This window comes from Styela clava, chromosome 2 (assembly GCF_964204865.1).
Source record: "Styela clava chromosome 2, kaStyClav1.hap1.2, whole genome shotgun sequence".
Lineage (NCBI taxonomy): Eukaryota > Metazoa > Chordata > Ascidiacea > Stolidobranchia > Styelidae > Styela > Styela clava.
In genome coordinates, this window is record NC_135251.1 from 29,972,165 (window position 1) to 29,994,160 (window position 21,996).

The 21,996-nt window shown below is 35.9% G+C and overlaps 2 protein-coding genes across 2 annotated transcripts; one reads left to right on the forward strand and one right to left on the reverse strand.

The window, feature by feature from the left end:
- Window positions 1-2,443: 2,443 nt before the first annotated feature.
- LOC120335695 (ATP-binding cassette sub-family E member 1-like) lies at window positions 2,444-6,074 on the reverse strand. The gene has a single exon (XM_039403272.2). The coding sequence runs from the start codon at window positions 6,036-6,038 to the stop codon at window positions 4,236-4,238; it is 1,803 nt and encodes a 600-aa protein (XP_039259206.2). The 5' UTR covers window positions 6,039-6,074; the 3' UTR covers window positions 2,444-4,235.
- A 9,741-nt stretch (window positions 6,075-15,815) lies between these two features.
- Window positions 15,816-18,749, forward strand: LOC120336198 (tetraspanin-1-like). Its single transcript, XM_039403817.2, has 5 exons — window positions 15,816-15,975; window positions 16,420-16,629; window positions 16,976-17,149; window positions 17,327-17,488; window positions 18,181-18,749. The coding sequence occupies exons 1-5, from the start codon at window positions 15,913-15,915 to the stop codon at window positions 18,349-18,351; spliced, it is 780 nt and encodes a 259-aa protein (XP_039259751.2). The 5' UTR covers window positions 15,816-15,912; the 3' UTR covers window positions 18,352-18,749.
- Window positions 18,750-21,996: the final 3,247 nt, after the last annotated feature.

The window sequence follows — 21,996 nt, forward strand, 5'->3', positions numbered from 1 at the left end:
ATTTTACCAGCAGGTGGTTCCAGTGGATATACACCCGGTGGAGAACAGTCAATTATTTGTTAGCGAGAATTGGTATGCAGCGGGATGATCACGACGACGCAGTGAAAGATACTGATATCACGAGAACAAGAATGAGAAAATTGGGTGCTCCAGAAGTATGCGAACCAAGATGTTGCACTACCTGAATCCTAACTGGTACACACATACTATGTTCAGGTTGTGCGCCATCTTGGTGCGCATACTTCTGGAGGTCCGAAAATTGCTACATTTTATAGTATATCCCTGGGAAAGAATGTAGTTCATTCTTATGTTCCATGCCAATGCTTTTCAAACTACCAATGACTCTCAACACTTTTGCTTCCTCTCTTCTATAAAAATACATTGGTATTATATATTCGCATTTCCATCTGTTTGTTCGTGCTCCCAGATAACTGATCAGCGGCCTCCAAAGAGAACGGGGTCCCCTTTTAAGAAAACCTGTCATAAACTAAAAGAGGCGACCGTGCTTCTCTTGCCAGTTGTCATGCTGTCCCTGGAATTCAGCTACAACAAAAATTTCACGAAAACGGATTTTTAAATTTTATGATTTTAATAATATTCTCAACAAAGAATGATATACGGGTGGTCAAATGCCAAGTTATTCCAACAACATGATCATGTTTTGCAATTTACAACCAATATTTGTATGTAATTTGTTTCACAGAGCCCCAAGAGCTCTAACTACAAATATCAAAAATGTGAGGCCAAAAAATTCACACAACAACATTGTCAAATGTGCTGTATTTACGATAGATAATAGGTTTACCAAAAAGAATTACATGAAAAATGGTAAAATAAAGATCAATTCAGAAATATCTACCTGGTGATATGCATCTGTTGATGATTTTATGTGTTTATTTCGGAAGTTTAATGACAGAATTAATTGTGGTGGTTGGGAATGTTTTAAAAAAGGTTGCATGGAAAAAAGTTCTCACAAAATGACAAGGTTTGATAGTAGTAGAGAAGTAGAAAAAATACCATGTTTTTTTTTTCCATTTGATAACCACGCCACAGAACTTCCCCGATAAGTATACGCAGCAATTGCGAGAGGCAGAAATGCAAAGATGGGATTTCATCGCATTGCAAACCAATATTAGCAATTCTTATATATATTCGCGCATTCCCATCTGAACAGCGTGGAAAAGATTATACCCATCTACACACTTTAAGAACTATGTCAGATGAGCGTCATATTATCGAATATCAGTAAAAGAATAGTGCAATGGGAGTAGTTTCAGTAGTATGCAATCAAACAATTTAATTGTAGAATATATATTTAAAAACAGTTCGTCACGCCAACTGCATTCCGAAACTTTTTGTCTCTGGCTGAGCTTAGATACCAATTGGCACTCATGTAAACTGGTAAGACTGTAAGAGGCACGCGATGGAGCAGATACTAGGAGTATCCATCCCCCAGCTGTCATTTGAGTGGGTACTGCTGTTTTTATTGCAGATGTTACTGATCTTTTTGTATTAAAGATTTACTGGCATCACCGATTTAAGGATGTTGGAAACCCGCAGCACGCAGGAAAATGTGTGTGATGTACTAGTATTCAAAACGTTTCATCTCCACAAGGATATATATATTAATTTTGCCAAATTCAATGCAGCACTGAAAGGTTGCGGTTGAAAAGACGAGGTCAAATATTCCAATCCAACTAATAAAATATTTCCCAAGTCCCTAAGCTTAAATTAGGAAAACGAAATGCGCGTGACAACGCAAATGTAGTTTGAAGATCGCAATAGAAAGTGGCTAGATGCTGTCGATAGATCTTGGCTTGTATTAGTGAAGTAAACTACCATTTATTCAACTAAAATTGAATTCCTGACATTGTATAGAGATTCAACGTTACTATGTATGCAAAACTAAACCATGTAATTATGAAATAACTGTTGCTGATAGTTGACTTTTTTATTGCTTGCATCTTTCTATCCTGTCTGTGTTATTTTCGTATTATATATTAAATAAAAAGCCCACAAGTTCCTCATTGCTTGAATACTCAGTGTTGCTTAAACAAATCGGCAATAATGGCATCTCTGCGTTTTTGAAATGATAATTCCCCCCGAAATCTCTCATAGAATACATTATCGTCATCTGGTTTGACGTTCTAAATTTACAAATTAGAAATTGAAACTATACGATAGGCACGACACAAAGATTTCTCACCTTTACCGTTTATGTCTGTTAGCGAGAGCCGTAGGTAAATTTTCGCAAATTTAGGCGACCGTCCTAACTAGAGACTTCACATTCATAATTTAAAACTATTACAAGCTTTTAATATATTTTTTTAATATATCGAAAACTGTAATCTCTTCTTCATAAGCTCGGCCAAACGTAGATAATAACTAGTTATGGCCTGTAAAAATCTGGCTTTAATGATGAGTATAAATAAATTGAAGACTACAACATTTCCAAAGCTTTAATCTGTTTCCCATACCATCCATATTCACAAAAATATACACAAAGCTTAAAAATAAATAAACCGGAGACAAACGTTGATATACACTTCAGATAGCAAATTGGCATGTAGTTTAGATAGGACAGATTCAATGTAATAGCGGTAATTCAACCAGTACACCTGTCCCCATGGGTGGTGGAGTATTCATTTTCATTTCCAAATTTAAATCCAATGTTGATGCAACTCCTGAATTCAGTAACAATTCATTTTACTTTTTTGTAATTATCAAGTTCCATTTCAACATAATGTTTTTCAGAATTTTCTGGGAAGCTTTCTCATACATTTACTGGAAGGTTTCAAATACCCTCCAATACAGCAATTTGATGTGTAAAACACTCCCATATGAAAAATAGTCGACTTGTGGAAACAGGACAATGCCATTTTAAACAAGAGAGCTATGCTCAAATATATGGACACGTAGCGCCACCCAGTGGCAATAAATAATTTTGATGACGTCATAGCGGAAAAAAAGTAATAGCCTTTTGGAGAAAAATTTTATCTTTAACCACTGAAAATATCAAAGCAATTGGTCCAGTATTCGAAGAGAAAAGCGATTTTTTAAAAATGGAGACGGAGACAAATAACAATAACAAAATTTTGAAACGATCGTTATGGCCACTAAACGTGTCCAATAAATGATTGATATGGGGGACGAACTCAACAGCCACTCTCCATACTTTTGTTTTTGTTTGCAAACTGAATGAAGAAATCTTATAAGCTATGACAGAACAAAAATGCAATGAGCAATAAATCAAAAAATGGACACCCTGATAAATATGCATCATTTTCATGCAATCAACTAATCCAAACATCCAAGAAAATGGAAGAGTCACCAATTATTATGTCTGATGATATTATAGCAATTTTAAATAAACATTATAATTCATTACTTATATCATTACCGGCTAATACAGAGTGAATCCAATGTTTGATTCCAAGCGTGGTAGAATTATGATGTTACAAGTACAAGGTTATTCAAACATGTTGAAAGTCGCTGAAAGAAGGTAGGATTCCATGGAACAGGTAAAGAGGTAGCCGGTTCTTATGAAAGGGTTCGATTTGCCTAGATTAAGTTAAGTTTATTTTGACCCCCAGGCCCCAACACCAAAGCGCATATTTCCGCAGATGAATGTTTTGCATTTTTTTGCACCCATATACCAGAACCTGTTTAAGAACCAACTAAAAATAATGCAAATTTTATGCATCTGATGGTAGTGTTTCAAACAATAATTTACAACAACACATAAATACATATCTGCACTGCCATGAATTCTCATATTCGATGTATCATGTTGGGTACTATGTATAATCATCAGAGTAGAAAAATAAATTTTCTGCGGGTGAAGACTTTCGCTGATGATCTTGCTACACAAATATTATTATTGGCTCTTGGGTCGACTTGTATTTGAAATCCTCTCATTACAGGAACAGACATGAAAGTTCTAGTTGTATACATTCTTTCTATTGATTGAACCATCATCAAGTAAAACAACTTTGATACTGTCAAGCATTCTTAGCGATTTTTTTGCGTCATAGATCTGGAGCCAGGCATGTCCAAACATATTAAGTATATTTTTATCATCATCTTGGCACAAATAATTTAAAGATAGAATTTACTATATCAGGATCAGATCCGAAACAACTGAACTCTTGAAACTGGAGAAAGACAAGCAAAGATAATGTCAACTATATATATGGCCACGTAACCTTTCACACAATCTCAAAATTTGTATTGATTTAATCTTCATAGAAAAAGTACTGCCCACTCTTCTTTTGCTCTGCATCTTTTACCGAATTCAACTTGTTTATACGAGGTCGGTAATTGTTTGGATCTCTGCGAAAAGTTATTTTTAATGATGCCAAAAATTTATTCATTCCCAATAATAAATTTTGTGGTGAATTAGCAGTCGTTTTAATAGAAGGCACACCATCAAATACTATGACTCTGTCAGCCAGATATGTTGCCATGATAAAATCATGCTCAACAACAAATGCAGTTTTCTTGGCATGAAGAATGAATCTTTTAATGACTTTAGCGGCAACAATACGCTGCTCAGAATCAAGATAGGCAGAGGGTTCATCTATCAAGTATACATCAGCTGGTTTCCCAAGGCACAAGGTTATAGCGACACGTTGCCTTTCACCTCCTGATAGATTTTGTATTTCTTGGTCAATAATTGCTTCAATCATCAGTGGCTTCATGACATCGGCTACAAACTGTGGATGAATGTAAGCAGATGGGATTTTGCTGTGCAGCAGTTGCCGAACAGTCCCTTGAGATTTAGGGCTTATTTTTTGCGGCTTATGACTTATGTTCAATGTCGGAACCTGGTCACCAGAATCTGGTGATAACCGACCAGCAAGCATTCTAATTAGGGTAGTTTTACCAGTACCATTTTCTCCCAGCATTACAATGATTTCTGAGTCTGTAAAATCACCTTCACAGACTGTGAGCTCAAACTCTCCCAATTTTTTCACCATATTTCCAAAATGATATCTTCTCATTTTTTTACTTTCTTCTTCACTATCAGCAGTTTCAGACACTTTAAAGACAAGAGATGTTTCCCTGAACCTCAAATTTTCAGTTGGCACAAAACCATCCAAAAATATATTGATTCCTTCCCGCACAGAAAATGGCATAGTAACAACTCCATACACGCCAGGCACACCATATAAGCAGCAAATGAAATCAGAAAGATAATCAAGTACGCTGAGATCATGCTCTACTACAATGACATAATTAATTTCTCTGACAAGACTACGTACGGCTTGGGCAGCATTCAATCTCTGTTTGACATCAAGATATGATGAAGGCTCATCGAACATATAGACATTTGCTTTCTGTACACAGACAATAGCGATAGCAAATCTTTGAAGTTCGCCACCGGAGAGATCTTCAATATTTCTTTCCGTCACCAAGTTGAGATCTAACAGATCACAATACGTATCCTGCGTCCCTGTATCATCTTTTCTGTCCAACATATGCTGAACAGTACCTTTAACTGCTTTAGGAATTTGATCAACATACTGTGGTTTAATCACAGCTTTCAGGTCATCTTCAAGAATCTTAGTAAAGTAATTTTGCAATTCTGAACCACGAAAATATGCCAATATTTCTTGCCAATCCGGTGGATCACTATATCTACCTAAATTAGGCTTTTGCTTTCCTGCAAGTATTTTCAAGGCAGTTGATTTCCCTATTCCATTCGTACCAACTAGCCCAAGTACTTCACCAGGCCGAGGTGTTGGCAGTCGATGTAGCTTGAATGAATTCGCACTGTATCGATGCGTTGTATCCTTCTCCAAATTGCTAGGTAAGTTTATGATGGTTATGGCCTCAAATGGGCATTTCTTAACACAAATACCGCAGCCTATACACAGTTCCTCAGAAATCCATGCAATTTTCGAGACAGGTGTCACTTCAATACATAACTTCCCCATGCGAACAACTGGACAAGACCGTTTGCACTCTTGCCTGCATCTTTTCGGTTTGCACTTATCAGAATTAACTATAGCGATACGAGTATTTTTCTCAGACATAATTATTAAGTCAAGACTACATAAGAAGAAAACAACATCAAATTTGGTATACATGAATACAGGGATGGTCGAAACCGAATATTCCACTATTTCGATTTCATTCTGAGAAGATATTTGCGAATAAGAAGTACCAAATACATTCTAAATTGGAAGCAAACTTATATGGAAAATTACATGAATCACTTCATGTTGATTATATTTAAAACAAGATAAATATTAAGGTCAGTGTTTTTTTTGTGTTGTTTGTTATCTGTTGAGATATTGTTCGTTTTGATCTGCTCGTCTGACGACTCAAAATCCCTAATTATCAAATGAAAATTTTTTTTTAATTCAAATTTTGATATTGAATACAATGAATTTCAATGCATTAGAATAATTGCCCAGTTGGCGATCAACCTTGTTCTCAATTTGAGGTTTTCCAAAAAAACGGGAGAACTGGAGAATGTTAAAAGTTTAATAAAATTTATTGGAAATACCACAAAAAGGCTGCTTTTTCCAATCAAATTTTGAAGTCATATTCACAACAAAGTATTTCAAGAAAAACATTAAGAGTAATAAGTCAAAAATATGTCTTCCTCATTTTTTCAAGACAATTTTATCTAGGTTTCACCTTATGGCGGCTTATAATAAAAAGGCCCTCGAATCGAGTGATCATAATGAACCATCTTTGAATTTTTAATATTAATTAGGTTATATACCTAAGTCTGTAAGACAGTAAGTTGATAACCGTAGATATGTTGTGATCATTACGGATTACAGGATTAGGATAGGATTTACATTACCATTCAATAAGTTATCTGAAAATCTGGCGGTGGTTAAACTATTTATTCATTACCAGATTACGTTACATGATGATGATTATTGCACATTGTGGGTTAAATTTTAGTTCCTGAGTGAACCTGACTAATGCTCAGTTAACAGGTTAAGGATGTTAGTGCTCTGGCCCATTCAGCTATTACGGTACGGTACCGTACCTAAGCTACGTACATTGTACTGTACGTGTTATTTTGGATTACATTCTGAAATTGACGGAAGGCTGTTTTAATTCACTTGATCTTAGCTCAAACTACAACTAGGATAAATCTTATCTCCCCGACTGTAACATCTGAACACCAGCTCGTACGACAAGAACTCATAGCAAGCATTAGTGAGCAGTGAGCAGTCATACTGATTTCTGGGCGTCCGTATAATCAAATACCTCCCCAACCGAGTCATATAATATGCACGTGTATTAGGTACAGCTGTAAAGCAACGCCGTGTTCGGAGTCAATATTCTGGAGTTACTGTTACTCAAATGTACCATTTTAGATAAGATAGGATGGAGAATTTATTTTCAACTCGGCTACGGTACAAATATATTCCAAAACACCATGCAGGCGCACGGGTTCAGTACCTATGCGGTGCCGACTAGACTTTACAGTAAATCGACGATCATTTGTCTACGATCATATTTTGACTCAGACTCTGGACCCGAAAAATTTCGCTTATACACCTCTACCATAAATTTGATGCTTGTTTATATTGTATGACAAGATGAATTTGAAAAGCTCAAGGCTGTAATATACCGTCATATCACTAGAAAACGCAATGCCTGACACAATTACTGATAAATAAAAAATCAAGACTGAATATAATTATCCTCTCATTTCCTAAAACAACGGGTTCGTAATAAAAAAGATCCTTCGTGAGCGTATATATAGATAATTCATAGATTCATATTTGTGTATATAAATCACGATAGTTATTGGACACGTCAGTGGACATAACGATCGTTTCAATATTATGCTGTTGTTGTTATTCTTGTTCTTTGACACGTTTTTAAAAAGTTGCTTTTCTCTTTGATTACTGGACCAATTGCTTTGAAATTTTCTGTAGTTAAAGATGGATTTTTTTTCTAGAAGGCTAATAATTTTATTAATTTCAAATATTCTTATTAGCTTTATGGGGTTCGTTTTTATTTTGAGCTATGACGTCATCAGAATTTGCCACCACGTGGCGATTCCGCAAACACATATTGATCCAGTGATCAGCAAACAGGTTCCGTGGTGAAGCCAAAGTGACTATAACAAGGGACTATAGTCACTTTGGGCGAAGCCTGCTGGAAAGCTACCGTACCGTACCACAATGAATTTCAGCGTGACGTGTCCATATATTTGAGCATAACTCTCTCGTTATTATTGGACACGTGAGTGGACCTATGGATAGGCTTACCATACGCCCCGCTTTAGGCGGGACAGTCCCGCTTTTTAGCGTCTTGCCATCCAGCATAATACACGAACACGTTCTCGTCGTTACTGTTGTTGCTGTGTAGCGCAACGCTAGCCTACTTGCTGAAGGTGAACGCGTTATTTTTTTTTTTTCGTTCACATTGTTAGCGAACGTATCACATGTAAATTCAATTCTTATTGGTCTCGTTCGGACGTTCACGTGAATGTAACATTGAGCAACGTCTTTTTGAAGGTGTTATCTGCAGAAAAGCATGCTTGGGCGAATAATTAAAATCTCAATGCTTGAAAACGGCAGACTATTTCATTATTTTTTATTCCTTTTGCTGTACATAAAAAATCTAAATTCGGATTATTTGTATCGTTAGCGTCTATTCCTTTATATTTTGTATCAAACTGAACTCGATATTCAGACATAGAATATGCGCATGAACTCTCGATGACAATATGGTCAAACTGTAAACTGTAAAGTTACAGGATCACAGCTAAGGGGTCGTGTCTTTGGAGGCGTCCCGCTTTGAAGTCAAAAAAATATAGTAACCCTACCTATGGATCGTTTTGATATTATGTTGTTGTTCTTGTTGATATTCTTCTACTTCGTCGTGATGAAATCGCTGTTCTCTTCGAATACTGGACCCATTGTTTTGAAATTTTCAGTGGTTAAAGATTGATTTTTTTTGCCAGAAGGCTATTACTTTCATTTATTCTTAAATTTTCTATGAATCTTATGAGATCTAATATTCAATCCAAAATTGCGCTGTATTATTTTTCAATTAGGAGAACACGGTTTTTTATCCACCAAGCGTGACGGCTGACAGTGAAAATTCTTGCGACTGAAAGCTCGGAAGTTTTTTGAGGGTACGAAACCGCTAACGTCAAAGGTAAGGACTGCTTCGCTCTGGTTGACGAGTGGCGTGTCCATATATTTGAGCGATGCTCTCTTGTTTCAGTATGTTTTTCAAAAACAAGGGCATTAGCAGAATAAACACTGTTTAAACTTGAAGGGTAATTTAAATGTTCTATATCTATAAGGTTATATGGTGGGATTTTTCATTTGGACATTTATTCCACCGTATTTAATTTTTTTTATTTCCAAGCGCGAATGTTTGTTACAAGAACGATTAGCCTTATTAAAATGAAACAAATTTCACTTTTGATTTTATTAAATCTGTTGAAATTGAAAACCAATAAAGAATGAATAATTGTTCACAATTGTGACCCTTATAGATTTTGTGATCCTATTCTTCTGCCTGGCTTGCCTTCATATATATAAATATCATGTTGAAACCAGCATTAGGTCATATTTTTGAATGATTGGATGATAAAAAAAAAGAGCGAATTACGCCAGTAGGTCAGTTTGTCATTATATACAGAGAGTTGAAATACTTCACAGAACAACTTACCACCTCATGTCCACTTTATATAAACAGTTTTGAATTGAAATCCACCGTGTCTGCAGTGTGTTTACGTTACCAAAGTTACACGCCCGAACGACACACGTTCGTGTTTTATCTTTTATTTTTAATATTTGTTTGTGTGTGTAATATGGGTAAACTGGCACATGTGTTTCCACGTGTTTTAAACTTTATTAGGAGTTTTGCCGTTTTTCTAGTTTTGTGTGTGTTCATTGTATCCTTTTCCGTGGTATTTTGTTTCGGGGAAATCAAAATAAACTTATATATACTTATACTTAGTGGTGGGATTCAATTTTTTGTCAGCCGGTTCCACCATACAAATGTCATATTACCAGGCGATTCTGTCACAAAAAGTCATGTAATGCTAACAGGTTCGCTGATCTCATGAAATTCCGTGAAAAATCCTGTAGAACCGGTGCGAACCTGCTGAATCTCACTACTGCTTATACTTACCAAAATTACCCGCACTTACTCGCTTCTGAGCCGTTTTTCTTATTTTCATATGTAATCACAAATACAATAAGATTTAGTAGGAGAATGACAGATAAAAATACTTGATACTTTTCGAACGTTTTCGTTTTCTGGTTCTATCTGGTATGAGATGGATTTTTGATGACATATTTTAGTTCTGTTTTATCATATTTATGTCCAGTTCATATTTGTTAATGATATTGCCGTGTATTGTTCGACGTGTAAGTTCAAATTAAAGTGTCGGCATTTTTTTATATAAATTCCATCATATTTATATAAATATCGTTGTTAAAGAATATATTATTATTAATTATAACTATAATTTGTTTAATAGCAAATTTGTATTGTTCAGAGCACAATCCGAATTTACAAATAGAGGTCATCTCACGCGATGAATTTTAAATTAATTATTTTTAATATCCCACGGTAACTCCATAATTTAAATATTTTAGAAACTTCGTGCGCGACTCCTCGCATGTTTGGTAAATTTTTCAATCCCGTCAAAACAATAGCCTTCATATATGAGTTTCGCTATAAACTTAAACAGCGTCGCTTCGGTTTTCATATGTATCGCATAAATATCCAACATAACACTGTTCGACTAATTAAATTCCAAATATATTATTGTTTCTATTTGCCACATTCATTAACTTGTGAAACAATAGATTTGCTGAATGCCAACAGGATGGAAAACCAACATTGCGCGTTCGAAAAAATACCTACAATAAAAATATTATACCAAATGTTTTTCCAACAACAGTTATGTGATATTTTATTATCCCATGGCTGTTTTCCAGGTCGTAATGACCTGAATTGCTTAAAGTTTTGCACCAATCGAAATCTAGCACAAAACTGCCTTGTAAAATTGTCAGCAAATTGCTTGGACCAGGGTGGTCTAAACCCAGTGGTCCACATGTGGTCCACCGCTCCATTTTCTGTAGGTCGCGTCCAATGTTCCCAATTTTTTGTAGTATGTGTGCGCAGAAATTTTGGTGTGTGCGCACTTTTTTGGAAAGGACTAATATTTGTGCAAAAACCAATGAAAAAATTTTGGCGGTCTAACCGGGTAAGGGGTGGGCCAACAACAAACTTTCTCATCCTGCCAATCGAGAATATTGTTACATTACATCGAAATACGTCTGCGCGCAGTAAATCCATGCGTGTGCGAAGCCTCTGAAAGCTGTGTGCGCGCGCACACCTTAGAGCAGTGATTCTCAAACTAGGGTTTGAGAGCCGCATGCGGCTCTCAACAACTTTACCTGCGGCTCTTGATAATGCTTTAAAAATTAATTACTTTCAAAAAATTTTTTCATTGAAAACTAATCATTGACTTGAAAATTAAAATGTGGAAGACTATTAGTTAGTCGAATGGATTCCCCCGTGTTTATTTGCGTAGCGTTGACTAATCTACAAAATGCAATAGTGACGCAACAACAAGCGCTTTTGCGGCCACTCGGACACTTTTCCCCTGGAAAGATTTTAGACATGGCTGTAATCATTGGCTTGCTTTCGTGGATTTTTAGTTTTTGTCGCATTTCCGAATATTATGTATAAATCAAATAACTCAATGATTATTTTACTTTCTAGAGCATTTTAATTTTGTTCCGGCAATCGAAAATAGTCCCGAAACATTTGACGATCATCTCAAGCAGCTACTGCACCTTGCATCCTCCACGATTACGACCCGCTTTGACAAACGTATTAGGAATCAAAGCCAAATTAAATGGCTGTTAGTCTAGGGTGGTCAAAATCGAATCTTTTGATCGTTTCGGCGTCGATATCCTAAAGTTGGTATTCTATATTTCCGCCCTTTCTCGTTTTTTCTTGCAAGTATAAGGGGTCGTCGGATATCGAAGTCGGATATCGAAGCGATGAGCTGTTGAATACATTAAGGGCTGATTTCAAAAAACCTAATTAAGTTTTATCCTCTGCCTTGGATTTGATATTCATTATCGCCGCTTGTAAATTAACCGTGCCTGTTTAAAGTGAACGGTAACCGAGATGCAGATATTTATTAAAATGATAATTGAGTTACTCATGCTTTTCTATGGTGTTCGTGTTATTTTAGTATTAGATAGATAAACCTAGCAAATTTACGATTGCGTGAATCCTGAATGTTGATTTAAAATAGCGATTACATACATTGGCAATAAAGGCATTTCTAGGCCTTTGTGCCTAATAGAGGATCAGACGCTAATTATAACTGATTCCTCCAAGTTTTAACTTTTTTTTTTCTTCAACAAAACAACACCCCGATGGTTATTATAGCTAAATTACTTACTCAGTAATGCTCAATTTTCTTTACGGAATTTGCAAATTTAGCACTTCACTATGATTTTGATTAGGTCATGCCTTGAGGCTAAATTATTACTGCCCAAATGCTTCAAATTTAACAATTGTAATCATTTTCGATGATAATAGACGCAACAATTCGTGAACGAGAGGTGTGTGCATTGTTACAACGAAATTCACGATTGATTTTACGTTCTACTCTTGGCTCAACGACCATGCATGGTCGAGTAAAATGTTTACATATTCGAAACATTACTTGGCCAAGGATGGAAGGGATCACTAAAGAGCTAATAGAAAGTGCTTTAAAGGGAGTAGGACATGACATTTCTTATCTGGTTACAACTTAATGAGTGTTTTACTGGAGTTTTCTAACCACCTAAAATCACCTTTTTCACAATAAACGACGAAAAGTCATTTTAACATTTAATTTTAATCAACTTTATGTTTGGTTATGCAAGAAATGGCTAATGACATGTCACCAAGCTTGCGGAGTTTAAAGTCTGGGAAATTTATTTTAAATATGTAATCTGGTTTGACGTTTCTAAAGTTACGGAACGGTCGGGTACGTTTTTTTTGCAAAATATGGAATTGAAACGATACGGTATTAAGTGCAAAGATGAGCATATAACACCATAACGCAAAAGCAACGATTTTCTAAATTTGTCGTTTTTTTCTGATAGCGAGCGCCGTTGGAAAATCTCGCAGTTTTGAGTTGGAGACGCGCGAGTTCGGTGTCCAAGCAGAGCGGTGCAGGTTACGTGGTACCAGATATTCAAATAGTAAAATGCAATTCAAATATTTTGCCCAGTCCTAGTTGTTACGTGTGTTGTTGTTACGATGACTTGGTATTTTAAATACGCGCTTAAGTTTTGTTGCTATTTTACCTTGCGTTGTTTGTGTGCGGCTCTTCATAACATTGAGGTTTAAAAATGCGGCTCTGGGACTAAGAAGGTTGAGAACCACTGCCTTAGAGGCCAGAGGGAACACTGGTCGCGTCGCATTTGCGCGAGGGTAAACAAAAAAATCGCATTTGGTGTTGTTTCGTCATAAAAATAACCAGAAAAATCTTCTGACATATTGTTACATCACTAATGTCACTGAATTGACTAATGTGCTGGCTAGCTGATGCAACTAGCGAAGTTGAATAATATGCCAAACCATTCGCGAGTGCGCGATAATTTGATGTTTTATGTGGCGATTTTTCATTGGCGAAATTAATGTGGCTCGCGCACTACCGAAATTTGTGTCGACCACAGCTTCATAGTTTCAGTGGCATTTCAGTGACCGCTCTTAGGTCGCTTTGCATTGTTGGACGCGAAGCATGCCTTTAGATCAGGAGTCGGCAAACTTTTGTCGTTCGCGGGCCAAAATGAAAGGTTGCAAGTCATTGACGGCCGTACATATTTTTAGAATATTAAAAACTAAAGGAAGGGCCAATGAATCACATTTTTTCACACAGATTTCAGTTAAATTTCAAGTAGTGCGCGAAGACTGATCATTTGAATATTTTCTGCGTCATTGAAGCATTTGCACTCAGCATCAACTTTTTTATGTACTGTTGCCATTTGTCTAAATATAATCAATTATAGGCTCATTAAACGAGTGGTTGTAAATTATTTACTTGTTATGTTATAATATACTTCAGTGCCTCAAAACAAATTTTGTCACGTAAAGAATATAATCGTCAATACAGCTGTTTTGTTAATATAATTCAGTGAAGCGTCGCGGGTCGGATTATATTGCTCCGTAGTTTGCCGACCCCTGCTTTAGATCGTTTTGTTATTATGTTGTTGTCGTCGATTTTCTTGTGACTGTTGTTGTGAAAAAATGGATGATCTCTCCAACTACTGGACCAATTGCTTTCTTCAGAGGTTGTAGATTGTTGTTGTCGCCAGAAGGGTATTACTTTCATTTATTTCCAAATTTGACCCACTTACGGACCAAGTCACAAATTAAGAAAAATAATCATACAAAAATTTTGTTAATATCATTTGATAACATATTCGACTTCAATTCAATATGAACTGACATGTCATAGGATAAGCCATAGCGGTATGCACCTATTGACAACACTACTGTTACATCGTTTATGACATAAAATAAAATTGATCAAAGTTGTTTCGTTTTCGAGATTCCCCTTCGGAGACGCGTGGACCAGATGAATTGCTTGGGGGTCATACAAGACCTGGATGCTCCTCTACAGTCCTGCATACAATGTCCCTTTAACACAAAATTTTGACGACCTGAATTAACGACTACAGAAATTTGAAAAAAACAATGCAGTACGATGGTAGTGTCTTTGCGGTGAAAAATCAGTCGATATACAATTCTGCCAGGGTGGAACCTCTTTTTAACACTTTTGAAATACCAAGAAATAATTTGCTATAGCTCTATAAAGGTTTTTCGGTATGTTATATGCATGCAAATCCGTGTTTTCTCAGATGATTCTCATGAAGTCAAGTTATAGACATCGTCTCAGTAGTCAGTACTGATATGTATGTTTCGTGAGTAAAGTTCAAAACTACACAATGCCAATAACCGATACCAAAACTTGTAAAAAAGCAATTTTCCATTTATTAAATATCTATGACTCACAGTCTTCTTTTTCTTGATGAATAGGTAATTTTTGCCCATTCGAATAAAAAGTTTCACCATCCCAGTTCTACATCAACAACCTACACATATATATATTTAAACACAATAACTTATTGCTTTTTCATTATTGTTTAAAATCCGGAGGGGGCTTTAATTCGATAACTTCGCAATGTTTTTGACAAAGTGAAAGTCTTGTATTTGTTATTATATTTTGCAAAATTTGTACACTGTTCACGAAATAAATATAGTGTTTTACATTTAAACTTATAGTGGCGGCGGTGTAAATTCCTAATTTGACTAGCTCTCAGCTATTACTGCCCGTGTATGTCTTCGAGCACGTAGGCTTGTAATGGTATGTGACGTTGCTATCTTCCGCACGTCCAAAGAATATCATCTCCTTTATCTAGGGAATTTCGGTTAACTTTCATACCATCATATTTCAACCATTTTTGATGTTGATGAAAAGGTAAAAAAGAATACCTTTAACAAAGATTGAGTATACTAAAAACATATATAGGAGAGACAGACAAAAGTTTTACAATGGACCATGCTCGGTTTTATGGTGCGATCATCGGACAAGTTTCGCTTTCAAAATAAAACCAGCATGAACAGAGAAATTTGATATGACCCTTTGATCCCAAAACATACGAACTTATTTTATTGTTAACGCAGATCTCCAGCAAATTGTCCATTGTCTTCCTCAGCATGACTTAGGCGATTTCACTTCATTATGACGATTGTTTTGAAACATTGGGGTGTGATAAAACTGGAGCGAGGCGACAAATTTCATAATACACTGCGTAGGTCTTCGCGTGAACGACAAGGCGAGCCATCTTCTTCTAACGGCACGATTGAACGTTAAGCTGGTATCAAGCCATGGGAGAAAAAGCGGTGAAAGTTAGCAAGTACCTGCTAATTGCCTTTAATTGTTTATTCTTGGTAAGATCACTTTTGCTATTATAGAAAAGACATTAGTTATTGAAAACCCATCCCACACGGGAAATAAAAAGTGGCATAAACTAAATAATTTGGAGTATTGCCAATATTCATAGATCAATATTTTCGCTGAAATGTTGTCTCGTATGGTCTTTTATGTAGGTGGCGTTCCTACGATTAAAACAATCTGCAATTACCGAAAACGTATATAAGTCAAAATTTTCGATATCGTAATATAAGAATATATATCAGAAAAAAATGGGAACAACATATTATGTATTGAACACAGTTTTCAAATCCATGGTCTGTTGTATCACTCAATAGCCCAAATATGCGAGTAAAAACAGAGGCGAAGACTTACGAGTAGATTTTGAACTATAGATGGACTTTTAGTTTTACTACCCTCTTTGGATTCATAAAAAAATTTCCACCAATATCCTTTTACAGCTTGCAGGCTTAGGATTGCTGGGAGGTGGCATCTGGATTGTAACTGCCTTTTCAAGTTTCAACGACACGTTTTCACAATTCCTTGACGTGGAATCGTTGATGTACGACTGGATCGGTTATGTGGCAATTGGATTTGGAGCATTTGTCGCTTTAGTAGCATTTCTGGGATGTTGTGGTGCCATTTGTGAAAACAAATGTATGCTTGGATCGGTATGTTAATTGTTAACACTTCTTTGCTATTAAAACGTTTTGTATACTATGACAAAATAAAAAACAGCACACAGAAAACGTTATGCAAAGATTTTTACAAAGTACCACAGTGGTGGATCGTAACTCGTAAGTAATGTGTTTCCGAACAACAAAAGTGTGTATATATATATATATATATATATATAAACTTAGATTGAATAGCCATTTACGATCGAAATGAGGAAAACTCGAATTCCCATGTGTTTCTCTGTGCAGTATTCTATATCTCATTTAGTAAATACCATATCTCATTCAGCACAATTTATCCACGTTGCATTCTATAATTCCATTTATACTCACTTTTCAGTTCTTTGTGATTATATTGATATTTGCCCTTGTCGAAATTGCCTTGGCGATACTCGTGTTCGTATACGCCGGTAATCTGAAGTCTATTTTGGAATCACCAGTGAAGAACGTCATACAGAACACATACCTTCATGGAACGGCCGTTGGAAATTCGTACGACAACATACAAAAAGAAGTGAGTTCTTTTAAATTCTTTATTTATATCAAGTTAAATCCAAGTAGGCGGTATTCATATAAATTTCTATATACATATTTATAACGGCAAAAAAGTTACGATTTTTGCGAGGGTAACTAACTTGATTTACCTCCCTTGGTTTTGTTTCATTCCAAATAAATATAACCTTACTTTCAGCATCATTGTTGCGGTTTCAGTGGGGGAAGTGACTACGCAAACAGCGTATACGCAAATACGCACAACCGAGTGAATCCTTGGCCTCCGTCGTGTTGCACAGATGAGAATGATACGAGTCCGTGCACGGATATCAATCCTCCAACAAAATCAAACTCTGATAAGGTTTGTATTATTCAGTTATCGTATATATATTCAGGCTATGCATTTTCAAATACCTGATAATTTTTAAATCTGATCGAATAATATTTATTTTTCGAATCGAATCTTGAATACTCGGAAGATATTCAATTTTATATGGCTTTTTATTATAGAGTAGAAAATAGAATTCATCACTCAGTCAGTTTGCTGAGTTGTCACACAATAAGACATGTTAAATTAATTGTATTTTGCAAATACAGCTTCACAAAAAATAAAGTGATTCACATTCCCCTTTGGTGAACAAAAAAAAGATGGCGGCGGTTCGAAATTTTCAGCTGAACTGATTCGAATAACTTTCTAATCGATTCGAAATGCCCAGCTCTAGAACTTAAAAAAAAACAGTACAGTTTCAGAGAAAAATATTTCAAAAATGTTGGAATGTAGCTAAACAAATCTCAGATACATGTATTAATAAATAATAATAAATTTGTCATTCTCAAAGGCACAGTCTCAACCAATACATAAATAACAATTGTTGTACATCGCTTTGCTATCAGAATATAATTCGCATTGCGTTGCCGAAGGGGAACAAAGAATTCTTGGTCAAAGAGAGTTCTATGCATTTTACCGTCTTTTATCTCTAGAATATGAAGACTATTTGTAGTTTAAAATAAATTACATTATACCAATTTTGAATTCTCCTATTTTATTCACAGGGATGTTTCGAACCTATTTCGGAGATACTCATTGGTTATTCTGGTTTGATCGGTGGTGTGGCTATTGGACTTGCGGCGATCAAGATCTTATCAATGGTCTTCACATGTTGCGTGTATTGTGGAATAGGGGGGCATAGTGCAAAAGTTGGCCCCTTCGGTGGAAGGCCGTAGAAATGGACTTGTTATGTCTGATGACGTACATTGAAATGCAGTGTCAAACTTTTTAATCCCACGAGAATTCAAAACTAAATGTATATACTTCCTCCAAATAATATATATAGTAGATATGATCTGTACAAAAATGTGTGAGCTATAAGACGGTTTGATATCTGATGTTAGCACGCTAATGAATGTGGTTTCAGATTTTAATCCGTTTGTATAATACATATAAGCTTATTAATCCCATATGATAGTCGTTTGCAGGGATGATAGACTTATTCTGTTAAGTAACCTCTTATGAACTTATCAAAACTGATCTTCAGAGTTCATAATTTGTTAAAGAATTCAAAATTGAAAGTTTCGAGTGACGATTTCTATTTTTATATATTTGATACAATAAACGAGTAAAATTATGAGGGGGGCTGTCGAGGTGCCGGACATTTGTTATGAGTGTTCACCCAGGTAAAGAGAATACTACATATATACGGCTTAGCGAAACCTGTGAAATACGTTATAAGTCTGTTATGCCATGGGGATTGATAATCATTTCAGTGTTTAAGATGCATAGACGTGACCGGATAAGTGGGCACGATGACCTGGCATCGCAGGGTACGCGTGCCTCTGGTTAAATCAGCATACCACTGAGGGTGTAATAAATTGGATGGGCAAAGCCGTACCGGAAATGAAAGTCCGTTGAATTACCAGGGCTTGTTCAGAGTAGAGTGAAATTAGAGTATTACAAAATGGTTTTAAACGTCAAGCAACCATATGCCAATTTCCGACAAGATTATACTCGGTAATTCAGGCAGGATGACAACATCGAGCATGTGATTTAGATCAACATTATAGCCTGTTGATCCGATGCTCAATTCATTCATTGCCCGATAAATCACAATGAAATCATTGTGAGGTAATATGGGTCGAATAAAGAACATTGTACGTTCGATTGTGTATGTCGCAGGGTTAAAAAGTCAGGATCTTATTTCATGCTTCTCTCTTTGTCAAATTTCGTATTCGTAAATTTCTAGTCAGACATGTTTCGGTTGCCTCACGGCGATAATAATGAAGAGAATCTATAGTTCAAAATAGAAACAATTGTTCTAGAATAGGGTTTCCCCAAACTTTCTGTTCATAGGTACCATAATTAATTGGTCAATTAAGGATCGTTCGAGAACCCCCAAAAAGTTCTCCTATTCTTGGGTGCGAAGCTGAAATTACTCCGATGCACAACCTATTTTTATATAGCTAGGTAACCCATTATATCCCTCTGAATTTGCTAAAAACTTTAAAATTGATTATTTAAGTTCAATATGAAGATCTGCTTAATTAGCAGTAATCGTGTTTAGGTAGGGTTACCATATTTTTTTGACTCCAAAGCGGGACGCCTCCTGTAACTTTACGGCTTCCAATTTTACTACATAGGCCTACATTTAAGCCATCCTGGCTATCTTCATTGGCCATATCGTCGTCAAGAAATCATGCGCATATTCTCTGTCTAAATATCGGCTTCAATTCGAAAAATGGAAAGGAATAGACGCTAACGATTTAGATTTTTTATGTACAGCAAAAGGAATGAAGAATAATGAAATAGTCTGTGGTTTTCAAGCATGAAGAATTTACTTATTCGCCCAAGCATGCTTTTCTGTAGATAACACCTTTAAAAAAACGTTGTTCAATGTTACATTCACGTGAACGTCCGAACAGGACTAATTAAAATTAATTTTACTTGTAATACGTTCGCTAACGATGTTAGGGGGAAACAACGAAACAAACAAAATAACACATTCACCTTCAGTAAGTACGCTAGCGTTGCGCTACACCAAGCCTGGGCAAGTTGCGGCAACGTTTTATCCGGCCCGCGAGCAAGTTTCTAGATTTAGACACTTTTTTTTTATTTACATAAAAAAAATATACTTTGATTGCGAACAAGAGAATTTTTAGGACAATGAAAAAGTCGATAATAACATTCGACTAAATTTCCTTTAAATCGCCGATTGTTTTCGTCATCTCGAGGTGTTATTTAGATTTTAGAACGTAAACACCTTTACGTCGGCGTTTAGTCTCCTCAAATCACAAATTTTCCTTAACATATATATATATTATATATATGTCTTGTATACGGAACTGTGAAACCATTGAAAAAAACGAGTTATTATATAACCATCGGCGACGAGATGCTAAAGATAAATAAAGGAGTGAATCTGCAAGCAACCTAAATCTAGATTTAGAGCGGCAATATAAAATACTAAAAATTGAACAGAAACAAGTTATGAATTAAACGGCTCGCGACAGATTAAAAACGCTTTTGTGAAAATGGAAACTAAAAAATTTCTGGTGCTCACGGCACACATTTTAATTGCGTAGCCTTTGTGGGGGCGATGTACCTTTTGATCATTTCTAAAACTACCGACGGGGCCTGATTTATAAGATAATTAATGTAAGGTAAACTCAATCGATTTTTATGTAACTGAAAAGAATTTTACTCGGTGTACTTTTATCGCAGGCGTGGGGATTTTTCTGATGATAAAATCTTTAAAACAGAGCTAAGTCAGTGTTGCAGGAACACATCAGATTTGTCGAATTCACAAAATAGCAAAACACGAATAAAAATAATCTGGCACGTTACCACACATTATGATGTCCGCGGAATGCGAGGGTATTTCAGAATTCTAATGCTTATATTTTATCAGAGCAGCCGCGGGTTAGGTTGAAACCAACAAGACATTTCAATGTGCCCGTATCAATGTATTTTAAATATATCCGTATCGCAAAAATAGATATAGTATATATATAAAGTACATTAAATCCGCAGATAGCCGGGGTATTTTAGAGCAGACTTTTAAGCGTCTTCCAATGCATTAAAATTTCCGCGAACCTTGTTCACCGTAAAAATGCTATGATGACAGCAAAATTATATGAATCACGATGTTTGGTCACCAAAGGCATGGTCCTAATTCCGCATTGTTACTCACTTTCCACCATTAATGACAAAATTCGGCATTGTTATGCAAGCGTTCCGTTTCTCTGATCCAATGTATTGTCTCGAAATCGCCAGATTTACGTTTTAATCAAACTAGTTTTATTAAATGCGCTTTGAATAAAAATTCTAACAAAGCGCAATAAATTTAGTACTCATTACTTATCGATCTTAAGATCGGTAAGTATATTGATAGGTATTTGTATGTCTGTCTGTGTGTGTGTGTGTGTGTGTGTTAGATGAACGCGATATCTCACGGAAGCGAGGTTGAATCTGCTCCAAATTTGGCATGTGCATTCATCATATCTCTGACCAGAACCCTATTGCTTTTGGATGAATTATGTCGTATAATTAGCGAGTTATTAATTAAGTAGTGATACGGCACACGGTGTCGCTATTATGCAAGAGCGAATGAATCTAAACCGCAGTTTCTGTTTCGGGATCCCCTAACTTTCGATCGATAAGTCTTCGGTCTCCCACCGATATTCTCGTTTATATACTTACTTATATATAGTACGTATTTAAATATGTAATAAAATACAATAAAAACGCGCAATTGACTCTACTTAGTCCGGCCCGCCACTGCATTTTGAATATTCGATGTGGCCCGATACCAAAAATAATTGCCCAGCCCTGCGCTACACAGTAACAACAGTAACGAGAACATGTTCGTGTGTTAT